General features: G+C 39.6%; 1 protein-coding gene across 2 annotated transcripts in view; it reads right to left on the bottom strand.

Annotated features, from left to right (window-relative positions):
- The window catches only part of GAA1 (glycosylphosphatidylinositol anchor attachment 1), a 141,401-nt gene extending 132,199 nt beyond the window's left edge, over window positions 1–9,202 (bottom strand). Inside the window, exons 1-2 of one of the 2 annotated variants that reach the window (XM_067143589.2) lie at window positions 8,917–9,202; window positions 1,589–1,753 (exon numbers count right to left, since the gene is read on the bottom strand). In XM_067143589.2, the coding sequence (XP_066999690.1) occupies window positions 1,589–1,730 (142 nt within the window). In that variant the 5' untranslated portion in view covers window positions 1,731–1,753; window positions 8,917–9,202. The remainder of the gene's footprint in view (window positions 1–1,588; window positions 1,754–8,916) is intronic. The other variant, XM_067143590.2, reaches the window with a different exon arrangement.
- Between the last annotated feature and the right edge of the window lie 5,119 nt (window positions 9,203–14,321).

The following is a 14,321-nucleotide window of genomic DNA, read 5'->3' as shown; positions in this document are numbered from 1 at the left end:
CGATTAAATTCACGAGAAGTTAGAATACACAACTGACCGAAACAGGCCTTTCTCTCCTATACTATAGGTATTGATTGCATTAAGGTTTTATACCACAACTTTTCTGTCAATTGTCAAATAATTAGTGATTCTAACCTCAAAATTCGTTATGTATTGTAGTTGCAAGATGGCCTGTAATGTGGGCAATGCTACTAAATTCCCGTTATTTTTTCCCATGTGTCCTTTTGTTATAACTTTACACCGTCAGTCTTCCTGTATTCTATAATGTTTTGGTACTTCGTGGTTAATTCAATAAGTAACCTTTTTTCTAAAGCAGAAAAATTTGTGCCCCTAATTCTCTTCTGAACCTCTTCCGCATTTTGATCACTGCAATCATTTCTATCACGATCACAAAAGAATATCTACCACGGATCTGAGGAAGAAAACGAAATACCGTGCAGGAAATAAACTAAAGAACCACGCAAGAAGTGTGTTCAATAAGCTCTGATTTTTAGTCAGTGACTCCTTGATCAGTACGGCAACTGTTTCTGGTGAGGGTTAATACGGTGTTAGTTAACCCTCTGCCAAAATAGCTTGGTGAAACGCGTGTGACTCGTAAGAATGAGTTAAAATATTAACCCTAAGTTAACAAACCCAGGGTTAGAGTACATATATTTAACCAACATTAATGAAACTGGGCCCTAAAGGAACAGAAAAAGTTTCCAGTGGACAGGTACCTTACAGGTGCTGTCAAGATTGTTGATGGGGGTAACATACATTCTTCAGTCTTACTTGTTTTTGTAAGCGGTCACACTGACTCAGTTAGGTTTCGGAAACTATGGAATAGGGAAGGAAGCAGTCATGGCCTTCACTGAGTTACAGCCCCAGCATTTACCTGGTGTGAAAATGGGAAACCATGAAAAATAACACCTCTTCAGGGCTGCCAACAGTGGGGTTTGAACCAGTCATCTCTGAAATGCCAAGCACACAGCCAACTTGCTTGATTCTTCAGTCTTAATTCTGTACAAACACAGATGTAAGTTACAATAACGTATAATTTACAATGATGTGAGATCTTGCACAATAAGTTATATGCTATAAACCTTTTCTTTAGCCCTGAGCTCCATAGTGGTGAATGGGAACTAGGGCTCAAGAAAAAGTTTGTGTACTATACGTTGTTGAAACAAAACAGTAGAATTGATGGTCTGAAAAGTAGAATTAAGACTATGAAGGGGATAGATCTGGTCACAAATGTTATCTGACACATGAAAGATATGAATTTCAATTGTTTAGTGATAAAAATATATTACCAGTAAACAAAATATTTACTGGCATACTACTGTACAATTGTTCAAAAAAAGAATGTGCTCATGGTATTCCTCACAGGGACACTTTTCTCAGAAACAAATGAACCTGTGTTTGTTGTGGATATCCATAGGATTTGTATCTACATGGGAGGTGAATTATAATTTGATAATAATTAAAAATAATCCTATAAAAGCAAGGAGCATACAATACCACATGATCATTCTTCTTTTGTGCGACTATACATGCATGAACAATATTCAATTCTTGTCCCATTGAAATTTGAAAATAGCAAATAAATTACCTGCATTAAAATGTTCATGTGCTAAAAGGCCAAACCATACTAAGCCTGCAAGATACAGCAAAAGACATAATTTTCCATGATATTTCACTAATAAGTGAGTCAATTTGCCACGACCAGCACCAGGATCAGTCAAAAGGCCCATGCTGAATGTTGTACGTTGCAGTCCTGTAAGATAATGCATTGTCAAAATCAGATAGACAGGCTGTATAAACATTAATAACATACTTAACATTATAAATATTAGCATCTCCTCATAAAATTACCTGTTTTCAAATGCTGCAGACAGAAATAATAATACACAGCATTAATAACGAATTATAAGAAAAGCTGGGAAGGATTTACATCAGATTTGGAATATAATGTTAGTGGCTTTAAGTCCCACTAACTACATTTACCGGTTTTTGTGACTCCAAGGTGCCGGAATTTAGTCACGCAGGAGTTCTTTTACGTACTAGTACATCTACCGACACGAGGTTGATGTATTTGAGCACCAGACTGAGCCAGGATCAAACCTGTCAGAAGGCCAGTGCCTCAATAGTTTGAGCCACTCAGCCTGACACATGAGATTTGGAAGAGAATGTCTATAGCAGTAAAAGAATGCTATACGGACTTGTAAGAAGGAAGAGAAAAGGAAGAGTCTTCACAGGCGAGATAATAATGCAACCAAATAAATAAGGAAATGATGGAAGGATTACTTTGATAAACTCCTGAATGTGAGAAGCAGTGTAGACAATATGATAGATGCAGAGTGTGACGAAACAGAATCCGAGAGTGAAATTACAATGGAAGAGGCAGAAACTGCTGTCGAATGAAAGTGGGAAAGCAAGATTGGATGAACTGTGTGTAGAAATGATAATATCAGCAGAACTTCTTGGTCTACAATGGCTGTATAGGCTATTTAGATGTCTAGGAAAGAAAAATTGGTTCCAAATTACTGGAGTAAAGGAGTAATAATTTATGAAAGGGGACAAGAAGGTGTGATAATTATCAAGGAATCACACTTGTATCTCAGAGAGCAAAACTATTTGAAACCGTATTAGAAAAGAGAATGAGAAGAAAGATGGAAGGACAATTACAAGAAGAGCAATATGGTTTTCAAAATGGAAAATCAACACTAGGCCCCATCTTCAGTACGAGGTAATTAATGGAAAAACATTGGGAATATGGAAGAGATACGGTGAATCCTGATGACATTCCTTGATTTAGAAAAGGCTTATGATAGTGTACCAAGAGCAAAGGTATGGAAGTAATGTAACAAAAAGGATTTGAAAAAAAAAGAATATTGGTCATAGACGAAATTGTGATGAACACACAGGTAAAATATGGGGGACAAGGTGCTGAAGATAATGCTGTTTGCAAATGATATTGTGGTGTGGGAAGCAAACAGAAAGGCAGTACAAAGGCAACTCAACATGTTGAGTGAGATTATTGAAATTTACAGAATGAAAATCAGTGTAGAAAAGAGTAAGATACTGGTGTTGATTAGAGGAGAAAGGGAGGGTGAAAGAGCATCATTACTCCAGCCCTAGTGATAAGACTTTCACACCTGCAGAACGACTGCCGTTTGTTTACATGCTGGCAGCCTTCTCGGGAAGGATGTTGTCAAGCGGTGCTCAGTACTCCCAACCTCTGTACTTAGGAATTGACGGTTAGGATACGACCTATACGACCTGGACAAGAACATTGGTCTGGAGCAGTTCTTGCTGTGCAGACGTTAGGATAGGATCTGGACAAGACCTGTGTTATAGGGACAAGCGTAAGCCCCCAGGTTAGAAGCAGCTAAGTGGCCCTAGGCCTCTAGTTTCGTGTGGAAACACCACTGGCCTGGACTGGTTCTTGCCGTGCAGACATTAGGAGAGGATCTGGACAAGATCTGTGATATAGGGACAAGCAAAGGGGGTCTGGGGGAGTAAGACCCCAGGTTAGAAGCCGCAAAGCGGCCCTGCGCCTGTTACATTTCCATGCGCTTTTATTGTGCTGGGGTTGGTAACGGATTATGATTAACATTATTGATGGGAACGAGATCACGTGACACTTTACACTGGCCAATAGGAATGCTACTTCAGAAATGAAAATAGCATGTAATACTTGCAATTAACACATCTCTCCTCAGAGATGCACTCCATGGTAGAGCGTTTCAAGTACTTGGAAGCAAACTTATGCAGGATGCAGGACTGGAATTGGCAATCAGTAAACTGATTCAACAGGGAAATGCATTCTACCAGAATGTGAGAAACCTAGTGTGGAGGAAGTACAATAAAGATTGTTTACAATTTTTCTTGATGTCGCACCGACACAGACAGGTCTTACGGCGATGATGGGATAAAAAAGGGCTAGGAGAGGGAAGGAAGCAGTCATGACCTTAATTAAGGTACAGCCCCGCATTTGCCTGGTGTGAAAATGGGAAACCACAGAGAACCATCTTCAGAGCTACCGACAGCGTAGTTCGAACCCACAATCTCCCAAATGCAAACTCACAGCTGCGTGACACTAACCACACGGCCAACTCTCTTGATGAAAGGTAAAGAGATAACTTACAAGATGAATTACTACCCAATATTGACATATCCAGCAGAGACCTGAACACTGACAAAAAAACAGGCACCGAGCGAGCTGGCCTTGCTGTGAGCTTGCATTCAGGAGATAGTGAATTTGCTAGTTGCTTTACGTCGCACCGACACAGATAGGTCTGATGGCGACGATGGGACAGGGAAGGGCTAGGAGTGGGAAGGAAGCGGCCATGGCCTTAATTAAGGTACAGCCCCAGCATTTGCCTGGTGTGAAAATGGGAAACCACGGAAAACCATTTTCAGTGGGGGTTTGAACCTACTATCTCCCGAATACTGGATACTGGCCACACTTAAGCGACTGCAGCTATCGAGTTCGGTGATAGAGAATTTGAACCCCACTGTAGGCAGCCCTGAAGATGGTTTTCCATGGTTAACTATTTTCACACCAAGCAAATGCTGGGGCTGTACCTTAATTTTTGCTATTTGCTTTAGGTCGCACTGACACAGATATGTCTTATGGCGACGATGGGATAGGAAAGGCCTAGGAAGTGGAAGGAAGCGGCCGGGGTGGCCTTAATTAAGGTACAACCCCGGCATTTGCCTGGTGTGAAAATGGGAAACCAGGAAAACCATCTTCAGGGCTGCCGACAGTGGGGCTCGAACCCACTATCTCCTGATTACTGGATACTGGCCGCTTTTAAGCGACTGCAGCTATCGAGCTCGGTGTACCTTAATTAAGGCCACGGCTGCTTCCTTCACACTCCTAGCCCTTCCCTATCCCATCACAGCCATAAGACCTATCTGTATTGCAGCAATGTAAAGCAACTTGTAAAAATACAATCCAAGCCAGTGAAAATGAACTTCTTAAGAAGTATGATAGGAAAGACAAGAAAGGACAGAGTAAGAAATGAGGTCATCAGAAAGGAAATTGGAGTGGAAAAGCTTTATGACAGAAAGAAGACGAATAAGCGTAGATGGTTTGGACATAATTGAGAGAATGGAAGAGGGAAGGATGCTAAAGCGGTTTGAGACCAGATTTGAGGGGAGGGTAGGGGAGGGGGGGGTCAAGAGGGAGACCCTGACTAAGGTGGTTGAAAACGATCAAGAATAGTATAATAAAAAGAAACTTGGACTGGATAACAAGGAACAATGGTGGTTAGATAGAGGAAGAAGTTAAGGTACCATAAACATCCCAACCTGACAGGAGCTGAATGAGGGAAATGGATGATGATTATGGTGATCATGATTATGATGATGATGATGATGATTACTTGACTACTTCACTACAGCTTTTATGGGAAAGTAATTACCTCATCGGAGCATATTCAACCTATTACATTTGGCAATTTTCCGTTTCAGACTCCTGAGACCAGAATACGAGATGACTTATGACCAACAGTTTTGTATGATATGGTTGAATGTGCTTCAATTTGTGTCTACTTACTGAGATTATTGATGGGGGACAGTGTTCTCCCTAAAACCTTTCTGATAGGTGCACCGCCCTGCCATTTTTACAGGCCACCAGGCTAACATAACCTAGATAAGTGCTAGTCACATAACATACATACATATCTGAATCACTGTGTGCTCCAAATTAAAATGTACATACTGTAAAACTGTTTGTTTAAATGATAAATCTTCATTATTATCAGCATAATTGCCTCGAGGTTAAATGTTTAGCTTGTCTGTCACGTAGTGTATTGTGCGAGAGGTTTCTGGATTAATGTGGAATCGCACATCACAAACCCATATGGCACTCCACAGCAACCGAGTGGTAAGGCCTGGTGTTACATGATTAGGAATGAGCAATAGAACACTACAAGTTCATAATACTCTTATGTCTTGTTCGTGATAACACTAAAATAGTTCAATTTTGCAGTTAATGTTTACTTGTCTGGTATTATTGTTAATACCCTGAGGGGAACAAGTTGAAATTTTACCATATTAATTTTTTACGTACCTCCCTGCCCAGCTCCTCATTCTTGCCACCCAGCTGACGAAAATTTCTGGGGAGAACACCGGGGGAAAGAGTGTGTTTTAGAATATTATAGTAGTGCTCCTTAGGGCTAATGTGGAGAAATTCAGTGCTGGTAATGATTCTGCTTTCTGAGCAACACAGCAGCTAAGAAGAAAAAAGAACATTTGACACCCATGTCCAGTGCGGCACACACTCTCATGCTAATTGGTGTGATAGTGCTGAAGTTCTACCCTCAATTGTATTCACAGTATCAGCCTAATACCAAACCAAACCCCATGGCACAACAGCCCCGAAGGGCCATGGCTTAACCAACTGTCCACCGCTTAAAAGCCTGCAGATTACAAGGTGTCATGGGGTTGGCACAACGAATCCTTTCAGTTGTTATTCTTTGTTTTCTAGACCAGGGCCATTATCTTACCATCAGATAGCTCCATTGTAATTACGTAGATTGAGTGGACCTTGAACCAGCACTCCCTACACAACTGGGCCAGCATATTAGACTAATGATTAGTGTAAATGACTTCTGTTCACAAGGTACCAGATTTCATTCTCATCTTGGCACTAAATTTTTTCCTAGCATAAAGTTCTGGATAGAGAGAAGTCAACTGAAAAGCCAGGAACTAGCAACCATCTTGCATATCCACAGCCAGAAAGTATTTTTGGGGGTGATGGAACCTGAGGCTAAGAGAACTGCATTACTAACAGGTACCACCAACCTTATGCAGTTATGCATTGTACACATTGTGCTACTGTACCCTCTGTAAGTACTGATTTGGCATTGAGACCAAACTGAGAAAATGGACACAATTTAACACATCTAAACTGAATGTAAGTTGAACAATGTCTATATTTTCTGGGCTTGTAGGCGCTGAAGAAAATACAGACTTTGTTCATAAAGCCAGCCGTGAAAGCCTCAGCTGCTATATGAATGTAAGTTACCAGTATTAAATGAACAATTGGTTTTGACAGAATTCCAGTTACTGAGATCCCTCTCCAACCCATTCAGGTTACTTATCTGTCAAAAGGGAATGAAAAGGATTAATGTTCCTGATGTCACATGTGCCACAGGACATCATGACTCTATGATTCTGCAGTAGGTTTCATTACTTCACTTCAATATAAATCCCAAGCAAAGTATCAATACAAGTCATAAGACTCTTCCACCTATATTACAATCATTGTCATTCGTTAAATACATTGCAGTTAAATACCTCGCAATATCATACATACTGGGATGGTGGAGCTCTAGGACACACTGTGTCAGATATCATTTCAAATCATTTTTATACGCTTTTTCACCCGCAAAGCATCAGCGGAAGTACCCAATGATTTAAAACTAGATAACAAGCACGAAATATCCTTATTGTTAAATGAGACATATTATGTTATGAATTCGAGCTACAGATAGCAAGCCTTGTGAAATGTCAGGTAATACTTCAATGAAAAGATCATCTTACCACGATGACAATGTTGTCCTAAGAGCGGACTGAACTATTTTGTAAAATGATAGCAAGATTAACCCTCCAAGTGATATGAGTTGTTAATAACGACTCATTTATGCCTTTGTGAAATGATAAAGTCGTTATTAATGACTCATTTTTTAGAGCTGTGTTGCTGGGCAATCATTTAATGAATATCGTCGAACTTTGCACTAATCAATAGTTCAGTTCATTGCCTATTTTGATTCATCTAGCTGAATTATCGAATAGGTTTTTCTGCTTATGTACTGTCTAAAACAAATCTTAGCGTTAGTCGCTCGAAGTGCTACACCGCATGGCAGTGTTCTAATGTTGTTCTACTTGACTGGTTAGAGTTTCAATAAACTAAAATATGCGATCCATGTTGTTCTGACGATATTCGGGATATGTTAGAAGAAGATGATGAAAATTGAGTTTTTAGTGATGACAATGATGACAGTGATTTGCCAGGTGACGAAATACCAAAAGCAGTTTCTTTGAGTGGTGACTCGTCAAAAAACGAGGATGATAAAAAGAAAGCGGAGCAAATTCTGGTGCCCTAAGAGTAATTGTGGCATTCATCCTACTTGCTACCGTAAGTTGAAACACTTCTACAGTCCCATAGTAAAGGGGAGGAAAAGAAAAAACTCTTGCAAGTGACTCGAAGTAAAAAATTATGCCCAAAGAGGAGATGTACATAGTTTTGGTTTTTTGGACATAACTTTCTGTTCTTTAATTTTATGGTAAATATGTACTCTGTCTTTTGTTGCCAACAAAATGGTGAACATTTTATACATTTACCTTTTGTTTCGGTCTTTTATAGTTTTGAAGCTACGTACAGTGAAAGTTGAAACATTGTTTTTTTTGTTTTGTTTTTTTGTTTTTTTCAAAAGTGAAAAATTGTAATTTACCACCCCCAATCAAATGGAATCAAAGCATCTACCCAATATTATTACATAATCACATTCTCTAGTTTATACTGAACAAAAAGATATGTAATATGACATATTTTACTGTCATTTTGTATTTTTTATGAATCTTTTAAAGAAACTTGTACCAAGATGTTACAGTCGCTTATCACTTAAGAGGTTTTTACGTATCACTTGGAGGGTTAACTTTCAGATGATGTCTCTCAAAGGAATCACTGAAAATGTGTAAAGAACCTCTGTGTCAACGCCATTGCTCAAGTAAAATGCCTAAATTAGTCTTAAAAAGCACATCCTTCAAAAGTGAAATCATAGTCCCTGTCAGATTAACACCCACCTCATATCTTTTAATACTTAACCTAGCAAAATATAAATTTTACTCGGTTCTAAGAAGTTTAGATAAAACAGATCGTAAAGTAAAACAGATTGTTAAGGATGTAAATGTAAATCAAGTTACCTGCTGTCAAACAATATGTACCTCAGATGGGGTTAACTCATTATCATTACTTCCCTTCTGCGTAAAAACCATGCAAAAATCGCAACCATCTCTTCAGCCAATAAATAAATTAAAATAGGGGATTTATCGAAAGGACGATAAAAAGGCTTTCAGTAGCACTAGAGTTTTAAGGCTACTAATTCTAATTGTTAATCGTAAAATAATTAACAACAAGCGAAATTTTCGCCGAATTTGATATATTTTAAAACTACTTGTTTTTTAAAAAGACAACACCTTCCTCTGTAAATTCGCGAAGTCTAGTTTCTTCTGTCAGCCCTTTGCTCTAACCAATACATGATAGCAAAATTATCCAGAAATTTCACCCAAAATGCCCTCCGTACATTAAAATCCGAAAGTGTATTTGAGGATGTTTAAGTAACGGAAGTTGACTCAATTTAATAATAATAATTTTATTTCTTGCAAAACATTTTAAGTGCCTCCAGAGTGTCGGCAAGTTATCCAGCAAACTTCTTTTTAAACAACCCGGAAGTCAAAAGTGCAGGAAAGTAAAATGAAGATAATTTCCCATCCGTATCATTCATTGGTAAATCCAGGGGCGTAGCTAAGGTGGGTTACTGGGGGATAATCCCCATTCACAATGCAAACGTAACGAAACGTAAAATTAAAATTAACGTTAACTTAGAAGTTAGCGGCCATCTTATCTAATGGATCTATTCACAATGCGCCGACGTAAACTTAACTGCGAGTTCGTAAAATTAAGGGATTGCAAACACCAAACTCTTGCGGTAAATTTTACGTTAACTTTAAGAACCAGCCAATCAGAGCAGAGGTAAATATTGTGTGTTGTGCACGATATAATGACTTCTTTCGAGGAAACACTTGTAATTCTCTTTCAAAATAATCTTTGTGTATAGGTTAAGTATGATAGAAGGAAAAAGAATTACAAATACGCTATACCGAAAAATAATAGGTGGAAATTAATATCCTGTTGTAATGAAATCTGACAATAAATAGCGGGAGACAAGCTCGCAGCGCTGACAAACGGACGAGAGACAATCCCTGTCATAAATAAAACAGTGTCCCTGTATATTCCTTAACATTATGACGGACTACTAGTTTACGAAAACGATATCATCAAAACAAATAGATCCAAACATCTCATCGGGGTGTGATAGATAGGGTCATAGATGTCGGTAAAGGAGACCTTACATTTCTTTTTTATTAGAAAAGGGGAAGCAAATCGTAAGAAAGGCAAACAGTTCAGGTTTCATCCGCATGTCCAAAACGAACTGATGAGGGTCATTTCTTACAGTAGATTACCGAAATCACCCTGAGATAACCTTCTTTGATTCAAGGGATGAACCCATTTTCTGCACCGTTGTTTAGATCGCCTTTTCAGGTACCGTAGGCCTACACAGCTCCCAGGAGCAAAGCAATAGATGTTTGAAGTAATATGAATTCCGCTACCACGTTGTTTGATTCCATCGAGGTATTGAAATATAAAACTGCGAGATAGCCTGTGGCGGCCTCTAGTATCAATATATGTGTATAAACTCATATACCGGGCGAGTTGGCCGTGCGCGTAGAGGCGCGCGGCTGTGAGCTTGCATCCGGGAGATAGTAGGTTCGAATCCCACTATCGGCAGCCCTGAAAATGGTTTTCCGTGGTTTCCCATTTTCACACCAGGCAAATGCTGGGGCTGTACCTTAATTAAGGCCACGGCTGCTTCCTTCCAACTCCTAAGCCTTTCCTATCCCATCGTCGCCATAAGACCTATCTGTGTCGGTGCGACGTAAAGCCCCTAGCAAAAAAAAAAAATAAACTCATATATGTGTTATAAACTCCTTGAACTTTGTTAGAGTTTCGAAGACTTTTATATATTGATGATCTGTGCTTCTAATATTATCTTGAGTCTCTCTGATTATTATCCATGTTTTTACTTTCGTCCCCACGATAGTTGGAGTGTTAATTAAACACATGAATACACCATCCTTGTTCTATTATTCAAGTACATAATCATCATCAATAACTACATTGGTGACCCCGACGTGATATTAAAATACGGCGCGGAACACATTTTGTGATTAGTCAAGTGTGAAAATGACCGATGCCAACAACGAAACAAATCCACCGCCAACAACAGTATTGGAACGAAGCGGGTATTGCTCGCATTTCAGTGAAGATTCCACCCATCTGGAAGAAAAACATAAAGGTATGGTTTCTTCAAGTTGAAACATAGTTTACTATGTTGGGTATCACTAACGAAACCACGAAATTTAATCATGTTGTTGCGTCATTAGAAGCGGATATTGTAGAATTAATTTCCGACATTTTATCTCGACCACTATCTACCACTCCGTTCACAGAGCTTAAAGCACGACTAATTCAGGAATTTGAAGAGTCAGAGAATAGAAAAGTGACGAAATTATTAACAGAATTAGAATTAGGTGATAAGAAGCCAACTCACCTCTTGCGTGAGATGCGAACTTTAGCCGGTACGCAAGTCAAGGACGATTTCTTGAAAACCATATTTATGCAGCGGCTTCCTGTTACCGCACGTTCTATATTAGCTACGAGTCAAGATAATCTGGACACCATAGCCACTATGGCTGACTAAATTGTTGAAATTTCGCAACCGGGATTAAATGTTTGTGCTCAAACCGCGCAGGCACCATCCACCATTGCAGTCGATAAAATAAATGATGCCAGTAACGACCGTATCTCAAGACTAGAAATGCAGATCGCTGAATTAACACTGAAAATCAATGAATTGAAAACGTTGTCACGTTCTTCAAGAAGTAGCTCACGATCATCTCGTTCCTCACCAAGAAGGTCACGAGACAGTTCCCGATCAGCCCATTCTTTTAATCCTAATGGAGTACTATGTTGCTATCACTTCAAACATCGCAGCAGGGCAAAGAAATGTCAAAGCCCATGCTCATATCAACCACCTTCCGCTCAGAATTCTAACATGCAGTCCACACTAGCGGTGGCAGGTGATCGGAGTCATTTTTACGCCGCCTATTTCTCACAGACAGAAGTAGCGGAAGTCGTTTCCTGGTCGATACCGGAGCTGATATTTCTGTGATTCCGCCTTCGGATAGTGATCGCCCAAAAAAGACAGATCGTGAACTTTATGCAGCAAACGGCACTGGTATTAACATTTACGGAGAGCGTCTACTAGTATTCAGTTTGGGTTTACGGCGCAATTTCACATGGAAATTCGTAATTGCAGATGTGCAATCACCGATTATTGGAGCCGACTTCATTCTCCATTACAACCTTATCGTAGATCTAAAGAACAGGCGACTCATTGACCCATTAACATCAGCAGAGACACCTGGCATATTGATTAAAGTCACTGGCATAGAAATAGTTCATGTAATGCCACCAGATCAAAAACATGCTGACATTCTAAAGAAATTTCCCAACTTGCTCCATGAAAACGTCCATTTTGACATTCTTTCTGATTATATTAGACATGTTTGTGAAATTAATAACTGGTTCGATAGAAGGCAATTCGGTTTTAGGAAAGGTTATTCCACTGAAGCTCAACTTGTAGGATTCCAGCAAGATATAGCAGATATCTTGGATTCTGGAGGTCAAATGGACTGTATCGCGATTGACATGTCTAAAGCATTTGATAGGGTGGATCATGGGAGACTACTGGCAAAAATGAGTGCAATTGGACTAGACAAAAGAGTGACTGAATGGGTTGCTATATTTCTAGAAAATAGATCTCAGAGAGTTAGAGCAGGTGAAGCTTTGTCTGACCCTCTAATAGTTGAGAGGGGAGTTCCTCAGGGCAGTGTTATCGGACCTTTATGTTTTCTTATATATATAAATGATATGAGTAAAGGAGTGGAATCGGAGGTAAGGCTTTTTGCGGATGATGTTATTCTCTATAGAGTGATAAATAAGTTACAAGATTGTGAGCAACTGCAACGTGACCTCGAAAATGTTGTGAGATGGACAGCAGGCAATGGTATGTTGATAAACGGGGCTAAAAGTCAGGTTGTGAGTTTCACAAATAGGAAAAGTCCTCTCAGTTTTAATTACTGCGTTGATGGGGTGAAAGTTCCTTTTGGGGATCATTGTAAGTATCTAGGTGTTAATATAAGGAAAGATCTTCACTGGGGTAATCACATAAATGGGATTGTAAATAAAGGGTACCGATCTCTACACATGGTTATGAGGGTGTTTAGGGGTTGTAGTAAGGATGTAAAGGAGAGTGCATATAAGTCTCTGGTAAGACCCCAACTAGAGTATGGTTCCAGTGTATGGGACCCTCACCAGGATTACCTGATTCAAGAACTGGAAAAAATCCAAAGAAAAGCAGCTCGATTTGTTCTGGGTGATTTCCGACAAAAGAGTAGCGTTACAAAAATGTTGCAATGTTTGGGTTGGGAAGAATTGAAAGAAGAAGAGCTGCTCGACTAAGTGGTATGTTCCGAGCTGTCAGCGGAGAGATGGCGTGGAATGACATTAGTAGACGAATAGGTTTGAATGGCGTTTATAAAAGTAGGAAAGATCACGATATGAAGATAAAGTTGGAATTCAAGAGGACAAACTGGGGCAAATATTCATTTATAGGAAGGGGAGTTAGGGATTGGAATAACTTACCAAGGGAGATGTTCAATAAATTTCCAATTTCTTTGAAATCATTTCGGAAAAGGCTAGGAAAGCAACATATAGGGAATCTGCCACCTGGGCGACTGCCCTAAATGCAGATCAGTATTGATTGATTAATACCAGATACCTCTGTTTATCATACCATTGTCACAGAAGGACATCCTGTAGCAGCAAAGGCACGACGACTACCACCAGATAAACTCAAAGCAGCTAAAGCAGAGTTCCAACAAATGATCGATATGAAAATCTGCCAGCCATCAAAGAGCGCCTGGGCAAGTCCCCTCCACTTAGTTCCCAAGAAAGACGGATCCTGGAGACCTTGCGGAGACTACCGTGCTCTCAACAACATCACCAAGCCTGACAGGTATCCTATTCCTAACCTTCAAGATTTTAACAGCCAACTACATGGAAAACGAATATTTTCAAAAATAGATCTGATCAGAGCTTATCATCACATCCCTGTACATCCGGACGATGTACCGAAGACAGCAGTGATAACTCCATTTGGTTTGTTCGAATTTTTGCGCAACCCATTTGGACTCCGTAATGCGGCTCAAACTTTTCAAAGGTATATCGACAGTATACTCAGAGACCTCGATTTCGTGTACTGTTATATAGATGACATCCTAGTGGCATCACAGAATGAAGAAGAGCACAAGAAGCATCTTCAAATGCTTTTCGAACGACTCAGTAAGTTCAACATCAGAATCAATCTGAACAAGTGCATTTTCAGTTCAACAGAAGTACCTTTCCTGGGATATGTGATATCTGC

The sequence above is a fragment of the Anabrus simplex genome, chromosome 3 (genome assembly GCF_040414725.1).
Source record: "Anabrus simplex isolate iqAnaSimp1 chromosome 3, ASM4041472v1, whole genome shotgun sequence".
NCBI classification, from domain to species: Eukaryota; Metazoa; Arthropoda; class Insecta; order Orthoptera; family Tettigoniidae; genus Anabrus; species Anabrus simplex.
This window is presented reverse-complemented; position numbering and strand designations above follow the sequence as displayed.